The 18,255-nt window shown below is 50.9% G+C and overlaps 1 protein-coding gene across 1 annotated transcript in view; it reads left to right on the forward strand.

Moving 5' to 3' along the window:
- LOC139229037 (disintegrin and metalloproteinase domain-containing protein 10) overlaps positions 1–18,255 on the forward strand; it is a 224,241-nt gene that overhangs the window by 117,281 nt on the left and 88,705 nt on the right. Inside the window, exon 5 of the mRNA XM_070860697.1 lies at positions 9,807–9,907. Coding sequence (XP_070716798.1) covers positions 9,807–9,907 — 101 coding nt within the window. The remainder of the gene's footprint in view (positions 1–9,806; positions 9,908–18,255) is intronic.

The following is an 18,255-nucleotide window of genomic DNA, read 5'->3' on the forward strand; positions in this document are numbered from 1 at the left end:
CACTGTCTTTCCCCCCCTCACTGCCCTTTTCCCCCCCTCACTGTCTTTCCCCCCCCTCACTGTCTTTCCCCCCTCACTGTCTTTCCCCCCCTCACTGTCTTTCCCCCCCTCCCCTCACTGTCTTTCCCCCCCCTCACTGTCTTTCCCCCCCCTCACTGTCTTTCCCCCCCCTCACTGTCTTTCCCCCCCTCACTGTCTTTCCCCCCCCTCACTGTCTTTCCCCCCCTCACTGTCTTTCCCCCCCTCACTGTCTTTCCCCCCCTCACTGTCTTTCCCCCCCTCACTGTCTTCCCCCCCTCACTGTCTTTCCCCCCCCTCACTGTCTTTCCCCCCCTCACTGTCTTTCCCCCCCTCACTGTCTTTCCCCCCCTCACTGTCTTTCCCCCCCTCACTGTCTTTCCCCCCCTCACTGTCTTTCCCCCCCTCACTGTCTTTCCCCCCCTCACTGTCTTTCCCCCCCTCACTGTCTTTCCCCCCCTCACTGTCTTTCCCCCCCTCACTGTCTTTCCCCCCCTCACTGTCTTTCCCCCCCTCACTGTCTTTCCCCCCCTCACTGTCTTTCCCCCCCTCACTGTCTTTCCCCCCCTCACTGTCTTTCCCCCCCTCACTGTCTTTCCCCCCCTCACTGTCTTTCCCCCCCTCACTGTCTTTCCCCCCCTCACTGTCTTTCCCCCCCTCACTGTCTTTCCCCCCCTCACTGTCTTTCCCCCCCTCACTGTCTTTCCCCCCCCTCACGGTCTTTCCCCCCCTCACTGTCTTTCCCCCCCTCACTGTCTTTCCCCCCCTCACTGTCTTTCCCCCCTCACTGTCTTTCCCCCCCTCACTGTCTTTCCCCCCCTCACTGTCTTTCCCCCCCTCACTGTCTTTCCCCCCTCACTGTCTTTCCCCCCCTCACTGTCTTTCCCCCCCTCACTGTCTTTCCCCCCCTCACTGTCTTTCCCCCCCTCACTGTCTTTCCCCCCCTCACTGTCTTTCCCCCCCTCACTGTCTTTCCCCCCTCACTGTCTTTTCCCCCCCTCACTGTCTTTCCCCCCCTCACTGTCTTTCCCCCCCTCACTGTCTTTCCCCCCCTCACTGTCTTTCCCCCCCTCACTGTCTTTCCCCCCCTCACTGTCTTTCCCCCCTCACTGTCTTTCCCCCCCTCACTGTCTTTCCCCCCTCACTGTCTTTCCCCCCCTCACTGTCTTTCCCCCCCTCACTGTCTTTCCCCCCCTCACTGTCTTTCCCCCCCTCACTGTCTTTCCCCCCCTCACTGTCTTTCCCCCCTCACTGTCTTTCCCCCCCTCACTGTCTTTCCCCCCTCACTGTCTTTCCCCCCCTCACTGTCTTTCCCCCCCTCACTGTCTTTCCCCCCCTCACTGTCTTTCCCCCCCTCACTGTCTTTCCCCCCCTCACTGTCTTTCCCCCCTCACTGTCTTTCCCCCCTCACTGTCTTTCCCCCCTCACTGTCTTTCCCCCCCTCACTGTCTTTCCCCCCCTCACTGTCTTTCCCCCCCCTCACTGTCTTTCCCCCCCTCACTGTCTTTCCCCCCCTCACTGTCTTTCCCCCCCTCACTGTCTTTCCCCCCTCACTGTCTTTCCCCCCTCACTGTCTTTCCCCCCCTCACTGTCTTTCCCCCCCTCACTGTCTTTCCCCCCTCACTGTCTTTCCCCCCCTCACTGTCTTTCCCCCCCTCACTGTCTTTCCCCCCCTCACTGTCTTTCCCCCCCTCACTGTCTTTCCCCCCCTCACTGTCTTTCCCCCCCTCACTGTCTTTCCCCCCCTCACTGTCTTTCCCCCCCCTCACTGTCTTTCCCCCCCTCACTGTCTTTCCCCCCCTCACTGTCTTTCCCCCCTCACTGTCTTTCCCCCCCTCACTGTCTTTCCCCCCCTCACTGTCTTTCCCCCCCTCACTGTCTTTCCCCCCCTCACTGTCTTTCCCCCCCTCACTGTCTTTCCCCCCCTCACTGTCTTTCCCCCCCTCACTGTCTTTCCCCCCCTCACTGTCTTTCCCCCCCTCACTGTCTTTCCCCCCCTCACTGTCTTTCCCCCCCTCACTGTCTTTCCCCCCCTCACTGTCTTTCCCCCCCTCACTGTCTTTCCCCCCCTCACTGTCTTTCCCCCCCTCACTGTCTTTCCCCCCCTCACTGTCTTTCCCCCCCTCACTGTCTTTCCCCCCCTCACTGTCTTTCCCCCCCTCACTGTCTTTCCCCCCCTCACTGTCTTTCCCCCCCTCACTGTCTTCCCCCCCCTCACTGTCTTTCCCCCCCCCCTCACTGTCTTCCCCCCCCTCACTGTCTCCCCCCCCCTCACTGTCCTTCCCCCCCCCTCACTGTCTTCCCCCCCCTCACTGTCTTTCCCCCCCCCCTCACTGTCTTTCCCCCCCCTCACTGTCTTTCCCCCCCCCTCACTGTCTTCCCCCCCCCTCACTGTCTTCCCCCCCCCCTCACTGTCTTCCCCCCCCCTCACTGTCTTCCCCCCCCCCTCACTGTCTTCCCCCCCTCACCTTACTGTCTTTCTCCCCCACCCCCCTTCACTATCTCTCCCTCCCCCCCGTGATATAGAAACATAGAAAATAGGTGCAGGAGCAGGCCATTCAGCCCTTCCAGCCTGCACCGCCATTCAATGAGTTATTGGCTGAACATGAAACTTCAGTACCCCCTTCCTGCTTTCACGCCATACCCCTTGATCCCCCGAGTAGTAAGGACTTCATCTAACTCCCTTTTGAATATATTTAGTGAATTGGCCTCAACTACTTTCTGTGGTAGAGAATTCCACAGGTTCACCACTCTCTGGGTGAAGAAGTTTCTCCTTATCTCGGTCCCAAATGGCTTACCCCTTATTCTTAGACTGTGACCCCTGGTTCTGGACTTCCTCAACATTGGGAACATTCTTCCTGCATCCAACCTGTCCAAACCCGTCAGAATTTTAAACCTTTCTATGAGGTCCCCTCTCACTCTTCTGAACTCCAGTGAATACAAGCCCAGTTGATCCAGTCTTTCTTGATAGGTCAGTCCCACCATCCCGGGAATCAGTCTGGTGAATCTTCGCTGCACTCCCTCAATAGCAAGAATGTCCTTCCTCAAGTTAGGAGACCAAAACTGTACACAGTACTCCAGGTGTGGCCTCACCAAGGCCCTGTACAACTGTAGCAACACCTCCCCTGCCCCTGTACTCAAATCCCCTCGCTATAAAGGCCAACATGCCATTTGCTTTCTTAACCGCCTGCTGTACCTGCATGCCAACCTTCAATGACTGATGTACTATGACACCCAGGTCTCGTTGCACCTTCCCTTTTCCTAATCTGTCACCATTCAGATAATAGTCTGTCTCTCTGTTTTTACCACCAAAGTGGATAACCTCACATTTATCCACATTATACTTCACCTGCCACGCATTGCCCACTCACCTAACCTATCCAAGTCACTCTGCAGCCTCATAGCATCCTCCTCGCAGCTCACACTGCCACCCAACTTAGTGTCATCCGCAAATTTGGAGATACTACATTTAATCCCCTCGTCTAAATCATTAATGTACAATGTAAACAACTGGGGCCCCAGCACAGAACCCTGCGGTACCCCACTAGTCACTGCCTGCCATTCCGAAAAGTACCCATTTACTCCTACTCTTTGCTTCCTGTCTGACAACCAGTTCTCAATCCACGTCAGCACACTACCCCCAATCCCATGTGCTTTAATTTTGCACATTAATCTCCTGTGTGGGACCTTGTCGAAAGCCTTCTGAAAGTCCAAATATACCACATCAACTGGTACTCCTTTGTCCACTTTATTGGAAACATCCTCAAAAAATTCCAGAAGATTTGTCAAGCATGATCTCCCTTTCACAAATCCATGCTGACTTGGACCTATCATGTCACCATTTTCCAAATGCGCTGCTATGACATCCTTAATAATTGATTCCATCATTTTACCCACTACTGAGGTCAGGCTGACCGGTCTATAATTCCCTGCTTTCTCTCTCCCTCCTTTTTTAAAAAGTGAGGTTACATTGGCTACCCTCCACTCGATAGGAACTGATCCAGAGTCAATGGAATGTTGGAAAATGACTGTCAATGCATCCGCTATTTCCAAGGCCACCTCCTTAAGTACTCTGGGATGCAGTCCATCAGGCCCTGGGGATTTATCGGCCTTCAATCCCATCAATTTCCCAACACAATTTCCCGACTAATAAAGATTTCCCTCAGTTCCTCCTCCTTACTAGACCCTCTGACCACTTTTATATCCGGAAGGTTGTTTGTGTCCTCCTTAGTGAATACTGAACCAAAGTACTTGTTCAATTGGTCTGCCATTTCTTTGTTCCCCGTTATGACTTCCCCTGATTCTGACTGCAGGGGACCTACGTTTGTCTTTACTAACCTTTTTCTCTTTACATACCTATAGAAACTTTTGCAATCCGCCTTAATGTTCCCTGCAAGCTTCTTCTCGTACTCCATTTTCCCTGCCCTAATCAAACCCTTTGTCCTCCTCTGCTGAGTTCTAAATTTCTCCCAGTCCCCAGGTTCGCTGCTATTTCTGGCCAATTTGTATGCCATTTCCTTGGCTTTAATACTATCCCTGATTTCCCTCGATAGCCACGGTTGAGCCACCTTCCCTTTTTTATTTTTACGCCAGACAGGAATGTACAATTGTTGTAATTCATCCATGCGGTCTCTAAATGTCTGCCATTGCCCATCCACAGTCAAACCCTTAAGTATCATTAGCCAATTTATCTTAGCCAATTCATGCCTCATACCTTCAAAGTTACCCTTCTTTAAGTTCTGGACCATGGTCTCTGAATTAACTGTTTCATTCTCCATCCTAATACAGAATTCCACCATATTATGGTCACTCTTCCCCAAGGGGCCTCGCACAATGAGATTGCTAATTAATCCTCTCTCATTACACAACACCCAGTCTAAGATGGCCTCCTCCCTAGTTGGTTCCTCGACATATTGGTCTAGAAAACCATCCCTTATGCACTCCAGGAAATCCTCCTCCACTGCATTGCTTCCAGTTTGGCTGGCCCAATCTATGTGCATATTAAAGTCACCCATTATAACTGCTGCACCTTTATTGCATGCACTCCTAATTTCCTGTTTGATGCCCTCCCCAACATCACTACTACTGTTTGGAGGTCTGTACACAACTCCCACTAACGATTTTTGCCCTTTAGTGTTCTGCAGCTCTACCCATATAGATTCCACATCATCCAAGCTAATGTCTTTCCTAACTATTGCATTAATCTCCTCTTTAACCAGCAATGCTACCCCACCTCCTTTTCCTTTTATTCTATCCTTCCTGAATGTTGAATACCCCGGATGTTGAGTTCCCAGCCCTGATCATCCTGGAGCCACGTCTCCGTAATTCCAATCACATCATATTTGTTAACATCTATTTGCACAGTTAATTCATCCACCTTATTGCGGATACTCCTTGCATTAAGACACAAAGCCTTCAGGCTTGCTTTTTTAACACCCTTTGTCCTTTTAGAATTTTGCTGTACAGTGGCCCTTTTTGTTCTTTGCCTTGGGTTTCTCTGCCCTCCACTTTTCCTCATCTCCTTTCTGTCTTTTGCTTTTGCCTCATTTTTGTCTCCCTCTGTCTCCCTGCATAGGTTCCCATCCCCCTGCAATATTAGTTTAACTCCTCCCCAACAGCACTAGCAAACACTCCCCCTAGGACATTGGTTCCGGTCCTGCCCAGGTGCAGACCGTCCGGTTTGTACTGATCCTACCTCCCCCAGAACCGGTTCCAATGCCCCAAGAATTTGAATCCCTCCCTGCTGCACCACTGCTCAAGCCATGTATTCATCTGCGCTATCCTGCGATTCCTACTCTGACTAGCACGTGGCACTGGTAGCAATCCCGAGATTACTACTTTTGAGGTCCTACTTTTTAATTTAGCTCCTAGCTCCTTAAATTCTTTTCGTAGGACCTCATCCCTTTTTTTTACCTATGTCGTTGGTACCAATGTGCACCACGACAACTGGCTGTTCTCCCTCCCTTTTTAGAATGTCCTGCACCCGCTCCGAGACATCCTTGACCCTTGCACCATGGAGGCAACATACCATCCTGGAGTCTCGGTTGCGTCCGCAGAAACGCCTATCTATTCCCCTCACCATCGAATCCCCTATCACTATCGTGCTCCCACTCTTTTTCCTGCCCTCCTTTGCAGCAGAGCCACCTACGGTGCCATGAACTTGGCTGCTGCTGCCCTCCCCTGATGAGTCATCCTCCTCAACAGTACTCAAAGCAGTGTATCTGTTTTGCAGGGGGATGACCACAGGGGACCCCTGCACTATCTTTCTTGCACTGCTCTTCCTGCTGGTCTTCCATTCCCTATCTGGCTGTGGACCCTTCTCCTGCGGTAAGACCAACGCACTACACATGATACTCACGTCATTCTCAGCGTCGTGGATGCTCCAGAGTGAATCCACCCTCAGCTCCAACTCCGCAACGCGGACCATCAAGAGCTCGAGGCGGATACACTTCCCACACACGTAGCGCCCAGGGACACCGGAAGTGTCCCCGAATTCCCACATGGTACAGGAGGAGCATATCATGTGACCAAGCTCTCCTGCCATGTCTTAACCCTTAGATACCCTTAAATTGGTAATAACAATGTTACAGTTCACTTACTGATATAAAAAATAAAAGAAAAGCTACTCACCAATCACCAGCCAATCACTTACCCCATTGGCTGTGACGTCACTTTTTGATTACTTTCTACTTCTATTTTGCTTTCTCTCCCGCTGTAGCTGCACCAGTACGCTGGCTCTCGATCTCCCGCTGGGCCTTTTATAGGTCGCTCCCCTCTCACCAACTGCCGCTGGCTCTCGATCTCCCGCTGGGCCTTTTATAGGTCGCTCCCCTCTCACCAACTGCCGCTGGCTCTCGATCTCCCGCTGGGCTTTTGATAGGTCGCTCCCCTCTCACCAACTTCACAGAGCACAGCACACACAGCTTCCTAACATGCAGGCTGCTCTCTCGGAACTCTCCGGAAAGCTGCCTTTTGTTCAAATTTAAATTTACCACTTGTTTTCTGTTTTGAAGAGGATACCTTCGCTTTCGAACAGAACCTTCCAAACATGGTGTTGATTCCACACTCATTTGAGGCTCATCCTGAGGAACATTTTCCTCCATTTACTTGATTTTCATTTGAACTCACTCTAACTTCAGGCTCTTTGTTTTCTTGACTCGGACTCAGACTTTCATTCTAATTCTCTCCTGGATTTGTTTCCAGTACATTGGATTTAGGATTTGCTACTGGTGTATCAAAGTTATCTGAAAAGTCAGAAATAATTGAATCATTTCCACCTTCAACTCCTTCGGATACTACTTAATAACCTCTTCTGTTGATGAAAATCTCGCTTCCACACAGAAAATCTTACTCCAATCAATCAATTTCTTCCTAGTAAGGCAGACTTGTCTCCTTTCACTACTATTAGATGCAAGTTCTGAAATTGATCTTTATATTTCACCGGTACGGTGATACGGCCTACTACAGGAATTTTCTCTCCCGAGTAGCCTCGCAGCTCCATCTTGGATTTCTCCAGTTGGAAATCACGCAATTTGTCGCGGTCCAGTGACTCCGGTACTACACTCACGGAGGCACCCGTGTAAATTTCCATTGGTATCTTGAATCCCGCAACATCTATGTGGATTTTGATGCTTTCCGAATCGCTGTCCGTTAACCTCGTGCACCTGATGACGTGTAACTCTAACATCTCATCCTGTTGTTGTTCTTCCATGCTATGTAGTCTCTTTGGATTTCGACTCATAGCTTTGAACGCTGGACTTATAGCTTTAAAAACTGGTTTACTCTTCAGTCGGCATGCCTTCGTGAAGAAACACTCTGCCTTCACGTATGGACAACTTTTAGCAATGTGTTGTCCCAGGCACCTATAGCACGACTTCGACGCTCTGGTAAAATTTCCAGTTTCTGAGACTTTCGGCCATGGCCGTCTTTTACTTTGAACCTGCAGGTGACTTACCTCAGTTGACTGACGGCCGTAATCATTATTTAATTCTCGGGAATATTGTTCAGCCATGCTCATCGACCTCGCTGTCAGACAAGCAATCTCAAAAGTTAAGTCATCTGTCGTCAATAACTTCCTTCTGATCGCATAATTTTTCACCCCACAAACAAAACGATCCCGTAATGTTTTTTTTTAAAGTTTCCAAAATTATAGTGCATCGATAGCTTTTTTAATGCTATGATGTAATCAGCGATACTTTCATCCGCCTTTTGATTCCGAATCCCGAAACGATAGCTTTCAGCAATTTCTAACGGTTTGGGGTTATAGTGCTGCTCCAACTTCGTTAAAATCTCTTTAAGTGTTTTGTCCTTTGGCTCGTCAGGCACAAGCAGATTTACAAGGGTTTCGTATAATGCCGGACCTGCCACTGATAAGATCGTTTTCTTACGTTTCAACACAGCCTGGTTCTGGACTGCATTGTCTGGAACTTGGATTATGTTATTTGCAATGAAATACATTTCTAGCCGAACCACATGCTTTAAAACGTTCCTGGTCGTGTCTATATTCACCCAAATATCCGATTACACCTGCCATTTTTAATCTCTAGCTGTTCACACCGTGTGCTGTTTTTTTACCTCGGATTTTGTAGCTTTTTTTCAAAGACAGAAACTTCCAAAGTCTTTCCCCCCCCCCCACTGTCTCTTCCCCCCCCCCACTGTCTCTTCCCCCCCCCCACTGTCTCTTCCCCCCCCCCCACTGTCTCTTTCCCCCCCCACTGTCTCTTTCCCCCATCCCCCATTGTCTCTTTTGCCCCACCCCCCACTGTCTCTTCTCCCCCCCACTGTCTCTTCCCCCCCCCACTGTCTCTCTTCCCACCCCCACTGTCTCTCTCCCCCCCCACTGTCTCTACCCCCCCCAATCGCTGTCTCCCCTCCCCCCCATCGCTGTCTCCCCTCCCCCCCCCTCGCTGTCTTCCCCACACTCTTTTCCCCCCCTATTATTGGAAGAAGAGCAGGGGAGTTATTCCCGGTGTCTTAGACAATATTTATCCCTCAAGCAACATCACTGAAACAAATGATCTGGTCATTATCACATTGCTGTTTGTGTGATCTTGTGCGCACATTATCTGTCGCGTTTCCCACATTATCTCATTGAGAGCACTCCAAAAATACTTCATTGTCTGTAAATCGCTTTGTGACATCATTTGGCCGTGAAAGGCACTAAATACAAACATTTTCTTCCTTCCCAAATCTTCAAGTCCACCGACTTCAAACAGGACGATCCGAGGAGTAAGAAATACAATGGGAGTGTGTTGTGTGGACTCTGAGGGATTGGTTGTCAATGTAGGGTGAGGCTGCACTCCCCAGGCCAGGAGACTGGGAGAACTGCTTGCCCTTATCCAAATGGTGCCAAAGGATCTTTGCAAGCCGTTGATCTACAGGACCCTGGTTTATCTAAGATGGCACCTTCAACAATGCACCAACATTTACCATCGCAGGGCAGTATCAGGCCCCAGACCCCGACCCAGAGGCGAGAATATTTCCTGCTAAGCAAAACTCGAACAGGTTTTCAGAAGAGGGCAGCTTTGATTGAGCTGATGGTTTTGTTCATATCCAGTGTGAAGTTGAAAGGCAACTGAGGGAAAAGACATCGAGAATATCAATGAGGAAGTGTTTTGCATTCACCCACTGCGCATGGTGCCGTCCCCTCCCCCCTTGCTGTGCCAAGTACTAACGCTGTACTATGTTGTTTAGTCTGCGTGGCCGGGCTCCCAGTAAAATATTTTGGTATTGCAACCTCTTGAAGCTATAATCAGAATGGTTCTGATAACCTCGTTGTTCCACTTCAGATTACTCGCACTTTCAAGGGCAAGGTCGTCGCTGTGTCAGCGAGTCCGTGTCTGGGACATTGCATCAGGAGCAGCAAGGTTTCCAAGCGGCAGAGAGCCAGGTGAGCAAAGTGGCCTGCACCAGAGGACCAGCCCCTCGTGGCCGCCTCTCATCAGACGGCGTGTTGGGAGGGTGAGATTCAGGGCCCGTGGGCTGTGTAATGTACGCCCCGGGGATATTGCTCACAGCTTGGTAGACCTGTTGAGTTGTGAGTGGCTTAGCCAGTCACGTGACGTCCACAAGACTCAATAACACCAAGCAATTGGGTTTGGGGATCCACGATCAGGCAGCTGGTTGTGAGCTTGATGGATCAACTGGTAATGTGTCGTGTGATTGTTAAACCTTTTGCTAATAAACCAACTAGTTCTTCATAGCAACATGTTCCTCCGAGCAACATTCCCACTCTCTCACACACACTGTACCCCATCCAGCTTCCCACCCCCTCACACACACACTGTACCCCATCCAACTCCTCACCCCCTCACACACACTGTACCCCATCCAACTCCCCTCACACACACACACTGTACCCCATCCAACTCCCCCCTCACACACACTGTACCCCATCCAACTCCCCACTCCCTCACACACACTGTACCCCATTTAATTCCCCACCCTCACACACACTGTACCCCATCCAACTCTCCACCCTCACACACACTGTATCCCATCCAAGTCCCCACCCCATCACACACACTGTACCCCATCCAACTCCCTCACACACACTGTACCCCATCCAACTCCCCACCCCCTCACACACACACTGTACACCATCCAACTCCCCACCCCATCACACACACTGTACCCCATCCAACTCCCCACCCCCTCACACATACTGTACCCCATCCAACTCCCCTCACACACACACTGTACCCCATCCAACTCCTCACCCCCTCACACACACTGTACCCCATCCAACTCCCTCACACACACTGTACCCCATCCAACTCCCCACCCTCACACACACACTGTACCCCATCCAACTCCCCACCCCCTCACACACACTGTTCCCCACCCCCTCACACACACTGTTCCCCACCCCCTCATACATACTGTACCCCATCCAACTCCCCCCTCATACACACTGTACCCCATCCAACTCCCCACTCCCTCACACACACTGTACCCCATTTAATTCCCCACCCTCACACACACTGTATCCCATCCAAGTCCCCACCCCCTCACACACACACTGTACCCCATCCAACTCCCCACCCCTCACACACACTGTACCCCATACAACTCCCCACCCCTTCACACACACTGTACCCCACTCCCCACCCCTCACACACACACTGTACCCCATCCAACTCCCCACCCTCTCACACACACACACACACACACACACACACACACACACACACTGTACCCCATCCAACTCCCCACCCTCACACACACACATACTGCACCCCTTCCAACTCCCTACCCCCTCACACATACATACACTGCACCCCATCCAACTCCTCACCCCCTCATACACTACTTAATGCTGGAGTCCATTATTAAGGAAGCATTAGCAGGACATTTGGAAAAGCATAAAACAGTCAAGCAGTGTCAGCTTGATTTTATGAAAGGGAAATCAGGTTTGACAAATTTGCTGGAGTTCTTTTAGGATGTAACAAACAGGGTGGATAAGGGGGAACCAGTGGATGTGGTGTATTTGGATTTCCAGAAGGCATTCGATAAGATGCCACACAAGAGGTTACTGCACAAGATAAAAGCTCATGGGGTTGGGAGTAATATATTAGCATGGATAGAAGATTGGCTAACTAACAGAAAACAGAGAGTCGGGATAAATAAGTCATTTTCCGGTTGGCGAACAGTGACTAGTGGGGTGCTGCAGTGCTGGGGCCTCAACTATTTACAATCTATATTAATGACTTGGATGAAGGGACCGAGTGTAATGTAGCTAAGTTTGCTGATGATACAAAGATGGGTGGGAAAGAAAATTGTGAGGAGGACACAAAAAATCTGCAAAGGGATATAGACAGGCTAAGTGAGTGGGTAAAAATTTGGCAGATGGAGTATAATGTGGGAAAATGTGAGGTTATCCACTTTGGCAGAAATAATAGAAAAGCAAATTATAATTTAAATAGAGAAAAATTGCAAAGTGCTGCAGTACAGAGAGACCTGGGGGTCCTTGTGCATGAAACACAAAAAGTTAGTATGCAGGTACAGCAAGAAATCAGGAAGGCAAATGGAATGTTGGCCTTTATTGCAAGGGGGTTAGAGTATAAAAGCAGAGAAGTCCTGCTACAGCTGTACAGGGTATTTGTGAAGCCACACCTGGAATACTGCATACAGTTTTGGTCTCCATATTTAAGGAAGGATATAATTGCATTGGAGGCTGTTCAGAGAAGGTTCACTAAGTTGATTTCGGAGATGAGGGGGTTGACTTATGAGGATAGGTTGAGTAGGTTGGGCCTGTACACATTGAAGTTCAGAAGAATGAGAGGTGATCTTATTGAAACATATAAGATAATGAGGGGACTCGACAAGGTGGATGCAGGGAGGATATTTCCACTCATAGGGGAAACTAAAACTAGGGGACATAGTCTAAGAATAAGGGGATGCCCATTTAAAACTGAGATGAGGAGAAATTTGTTGTCTCAGGGTTTTAAATCTATGGAATTCTCTGCCCCAGAGAGCTTGGAGGCTGGATCATTGAATATATTTAAGGCACAGATAGACAGATTTTTGAGCGATAAGGGAGTAAAGGGTTATGGGGAGCGGGCAGGGAAGTGGAGCTGAGTCCATGATCAGATCAGCCATGATCTTATTGAATGGCGGAGCAGGCTCGAGGGGCTAAATGGCCTACTCCTGCTCCTATTTCTTATGTACCCCATCTAACTCCCCACCCCCTCACACACACACTGTACCTCATCCAACTCCCCACCCTCACACACACACACTGTACACCCTCACACACACACTGTACCCCCTCACACACACTGTACCCCATCCAACTCCCCACCCCCTCACACACACACTGTACCCCATCCAACTCCCCACCCCCTCACACACACACTGTACCTCATCCAACTCCCCACCCTCACACACACACTGTACCCCATCCAACTTCCCACCCCCTCACACACACACTGTACCTCATCCAACTCCCCACCCTCACACACACACTGTACACCCTCACACACACACTGTACCCCATCCAACTCGCCACCCCCTCACACACACTGTACCTCACCCAACTCCCTACCCCCTCACACTCCCCACCCCCTCACATACACTGTACCCCATCCAACTCCCCACTCCCTCACACACACACTGTACTCCATCCAACTTCCCACCCCCTCACACACACACTGTACTCCATCCAACTCCCCACCCTCACACACACACTGTACTCCATCCAACTCCCCACCCTCACACACACACTGTACCCCATCCAACTCCCCACCCCCTCACACACACAGTACCCCATCCAACTCCCCACCCCCTCACACACACACTGTACCCCATCCAACTCCCCACCCTCACACACACTGTACCCCATCCAGGGTGTGCGTCCCTGTTGTTTGATGCTTCTGGTGGAGTTAGAGGTCCTGTGGTGAGAGAAAGGTTGGGAGGCTGGGAGGAGTGGCAGGACAGGGAGTATAGGCAGTCCGCCCTTAATACCATTCCATGGGTTGTATCGTAATACAATTGGGTAAAGAAGCTTCCTGCGTTTAAAGGACAGCGTTGGGGAGTTAAGGTCCATCTGTCATCTTGTACCCAGCCCGGTTCTCTCTGTTCTCACTCTTGAACAACAAATCAGGCTTTATAGATTGCATACCTCAACAGAGACTACAAGCTGCTCCAGAAACCTTCACGGGTTTTATTCCTCTCATTGCTATGTGCCTCTGTGTTATTGCCATACACGGTTTATGTTACACTCTGCAATAAGTGTATTACAGTTCCTGTTATATTCCACACACTGACTGCTATGTTACATTATTTAGTCTGTGTGATTACCCTGTCCCTGTAATTATCTCAGCCTCTGCTGTATTTACCATGCTGCCTTTCACTCTGTGTTATATTGTGGTGCTGTATTGTATTAACATTGGGGATGAAATTCAGCCTCCCGAAAATGCCTCTTACCCTCGGAGATTGCCGGCTGAGCGGCGGAGTCGAGTGGCCGCCGACAGCTGAATTCTCCTCGGTGATTTTCCCGGCAGTCCCCACTTCTGCCCCGCTGCTGCCGACCCGTCCTAAGCGCAACATCAAAGCGCGCACCGCTGATCTCCCACACCTCCATCGAAATTCAGCCTCAAAAATCTTTGGGCCGCCGAGCAAAGCCCCCGACAGCTTTTTCTGTCGGTGCCCTGTGTTCGGTGTGTGTGACATGGCTCTGCGGCGGTTATTCAAGGGAAGGGCGCACTGCCGCGGTCGCCATTTTATTTTTTCTTGCGGTTGGCCGGACAATTACGCCCCCCCCCGGGTTTGGCCGGGCCACCAACAGGCAGCCTGCCACCCCATCTTGGGTGCCAGGCCATTGGCCCGGCCGAAACCCTTCCTGGAGTCCCAGTGAGCCTAACTAAAAGAATCGCAGAGTTCACAGCGGCCTTCCCCTTTAAGTGAAAGGGAGCGACGTGGTGACGAGCACATGTGATGATGGCATCAGCGCTGAGACTCTGTCCAGCCTCCACTTCTGCCCCTCTAGTGTGCTCACTGAAGCACTACCGCCCCCATTAGGGCCGAGTTCCGGTCCGCTCCCCAAAAAATGACAAAGAGCTGAATTTCGTGCAGGAGGCCACCTTGTGCACCGCAGCGGTGAAAACATATCAGACGCGGTAGGTGCGAGCCATTTCGGGCAGCGTTGAATTTCTACCCCATTGTCTCTGTATTTTTCTCACATTGGGATTGAACTTTTCCTGGGTGGTCGCGGGCGTGATCGCTGGCAGGTCAACTGGGTAAGTGGTTATTTTTGACAACAGCTCAGGAACCCGCCGTCATCTAGCCCCCACCCACCTTTCCCCCTGGCACGCCTGTCCTTTCTCCCGACACACCTTTCCCGAGGTGTGTCCTGTCCTCTCCCCCCACGCACCTTTCTTCCAGGCATGTCTGGCATTGCTGAGCTGACCCCACCGACAGCAGCGGGCAACCCAACTGAGATGATTATCGGGTAGTTTACAGGCACTTAAGAGCCTTTTTTCACTCACTTTTTAAATTTCTCTGCATGGCCATGGGATTCACGCAGCTCGGGAACCACGTCTGTCAACCTGAGGCGGGAGTTCAGTGGTTATTGCTCCAGCTGATTACTTGACATCATCAAATGTTCAGTAAAAACTCCCACCTGACAGATGATCACTTTCCTCAGGTGGGAACTGTTCCTAACCATTCACTGCAACTCACTAAGCCACTTCCAAAAGGTGCAAACAAATGTGTCCAAGAACGGAAAGTGTTAAAAATAAAGAACTAATAGATCGCAAGCGCAAAGCATTTCTGAGCCTCAAGCAACAACCTAACTCAGGAGCTGCAAAACAACATTATAGATGGCTCAAGGCTCAGGTCCAACAAAAAACCCGGGACCTAAAGAATAGGTGATAGGTAGAGAAAGCACAGGAGATATAACAACTGGCCGACAGCCATGATATGCGAGGATTCTTCATCGCAGTCAAGGCCACCTATGGTCCAAACTCTCAATGCCCCACCCCACCCCTGGCCAAGAAAGGGGAAACACTCATCAAGGACACCGAGGCTGTCTGGGCCCGATGGAAGGAGCACTTTGAAGATCTCCTCACTCGAGACTCTGCCTTTGACTCGAGCGTTCTCGACTCTATCCCGCAGCATGCGACACGCCACCAACTCAGTGAAACTCCAACATTGCACGAGGTAGGCAAAGCCATAAAACAGCTCAAGAATAACAAGGCTACGGATGCGGATGGAATTCCTGCTGAGGTGCTAAAGTATGGCAGAGAGGCGCTGTTGGCGCAGATACATGACCTCATCTCTCTCATCTGGAGGGAAGAGAGCATGCCGGGAGATCTGAGATGCAGTGATTGTGACCATTTTTTAAAAAGGGGACAAGTCCGACTGCGGCAACTTCAGTGGAATCTCCCTGTTGTCAGCCACTGGGAAAGTTGTTGCTAGAGTTCTCCTCAACTGTCTTCTCCACGTGGCCGAGGAGCTCCTCCCGGAATCACATTGCGCATTTCGTCCCCTACGGGACACAATGGACATGATCTTTGCAGTGCGATAGCTGCAGGAAAAATGCAGGGAGCAGCTCCAGCCCTTATATATGGCCGCCTTCGATCTTACAAAGGCCTTTGACACTGTCAACCGTGAGGGTCTATGGAGCGTCCTCCTCTGTTTTTGGATTCCCCCAAAAGTTTATCAACATCCTTCGCCTGCTTCACGACAACATGTAGGCCGTGATCCTTACCAACAGATCCATTACAAACCCAATTCACATCCAGACTGGGGTCAAACAGGGCTGCGTCATCGCTCCAACCCTCTTCTCAATCTTCCTCGCCACCACGCTCCACCTCACAATCAACAAGCTCCCTGGTGGAGTGGAACTAAACTACAGAACCAGTGGGAAGCTGTTTAACCAATGCCGCCTCCAGGCCAGGTCCAAGATCACCCCAACCTCTGTCGTTGAGCTGCTGTATGCAGACGATGCCTGCGTCTGCTCACATTCTGAGGCTGAACTCCAGGATATAATCAATGTATTCACTGAGGCATATGAAAGCATGGGCCTTGCGCTTAACATCCGTAAGACAAAGGTCCTCCACCGCACAGCACTGCCCTCCAATCATCAAGATTCATGGCGCGGCCCTCGACAACGTGGACCATTTCCCATATCTCGGGAGCCTCTTATCAGCAAAGGCAGACATTGATGCAGAGATTCAACATCACCTTCAGTGCGCCAGTGCAGCCTTCGGCCGTCTGAGGAAAAGAGTGTTTGTAGACCAGGCCCTCAAATCTACCACCAAGCTCATGGTCTACAGGGCTATAGTAATACCCGCCCTCCTGTATGGATCTGAGGCATGGATGATGTATAGAAGGCACCTCAAGTCGCTGCAGATATATCACCAACGATGTCTCCGCAAGATCCTGCAAATCCCCTGGGAGGACAGGCGCACCAACATCAGTGTCCTCGCCCAGGCTAACATCCCCAGTATTGAAGCACTGACCACACTCGATCAGCGTCGCTGGGCAGGCCATATAGTTCGCATGCCAGATACGAGACTCCCGAAGCAAATGCTTTATGCGGAGCTCCTTCATGGTAAATGAGCCAAAAGTGGGCAGCGGAAGCGTTACAAGGACACCCTCAGAGCCTCCCTGGTAAAAGTGCGACATCACCACTGACAGCTGGGAGACCCTGGCCGAAGATCGCCCGAGGTGGGGAAAGTGCATCCGGGAGGGCGTTGAGCTCTTCGAGTCTCAACGCAAAGAGGTCAGGCGCAGACAGCGGAAGGAGTGTGCGGTAAACCAGTCCCACCCACCCCTTCCCTCAATGACTATCTGTCCCACCTATGACAGAGTCTGTGGCTCTCGCATTGGACTGTTCAGCCACCAAAGAACTCACTTCAGGAGTGGTAGCAAGTCTTCCTCGATTCCGAGGGAGTGCCTAGGATGTACTAATGTTTCCTGACCTAATGAGATCATTGAAACGTTTGTAGCACTGAGCCCAAGTCCTGACCACACCCCTGCGTGTGACCTGTGCAATCTGCAACCAGGCTGTCTTGGTCTCCTGGGGAGGTCTCTTCCGCCCATCGGGAAGGGAAGGAGACCTCCCTTCATCGGAGAGCCTGGGTGCAGCCTTCTGCCTCTGTGCAGTCATTGTCAGTGTCTGCAGCAATCCAATGCTGTAGTACACTAAGACAGTACTAAGCTAGAATAACTTTCAAATGCAATGTGACCATGGTCCCTTTAAAGATCCCCGCTGAAAATGCATCATGAGTGATGTCACCAGACCCAACCAGCTCATTGGGCCGGGAAATGCGCTGGGCGAGTTAAAAAGGCCCCATTAAGGAAAGTTAATGTTTAGCAGCGGGATGGAGTCAGCGGTGGGGTCGTGACCCCCCCCACGGACATCGCCCACACCGGACCTGCCCACGTAGGCAACATTCACATTCAGTCCCGGTAGACATCTTGATCCAGCTTCACTCTTGTCCCTTGGGGCATGAGACCAGGAGCAGACCATTCAGCTCTTTGAGCCCAACCCACCATTCTGCTGATCAGTACCTCAACTCCATTTTTGAAAAAAATCTATTAATTTCTGGCATGTTGGGGTTGCTGGCAAGGCCAGCATTTATTGCCCATCCCTAATTGCCCCTTGAGAAGGTGGTGGTGAGCCGCCTTTTTGAACCGCTGCAGTCCGTTGGTGAAGGTGCTCCCACAGTGCTGTTAGGGAGGGAGTTCCAGGATTTTAACCCAGCGACGATGAAGGAACGGCCGATATAT

The sequence above is a fragment of the Pristiophorus japonicus genome, chromosome 18, assembly GCF_044704955.1.
Source record: "Pristiophorus japonicus isolate sPriJap1 chromosome 18, sPriJap1.hap1, whole genome shotgun sequence".
Classification (NCBI taxonomy): Eukaryota; Metazoa; Chordata; class Chondrichthyes; family Pristiophoridae; genus Pristiophorus; species Pristiophorus japonicus.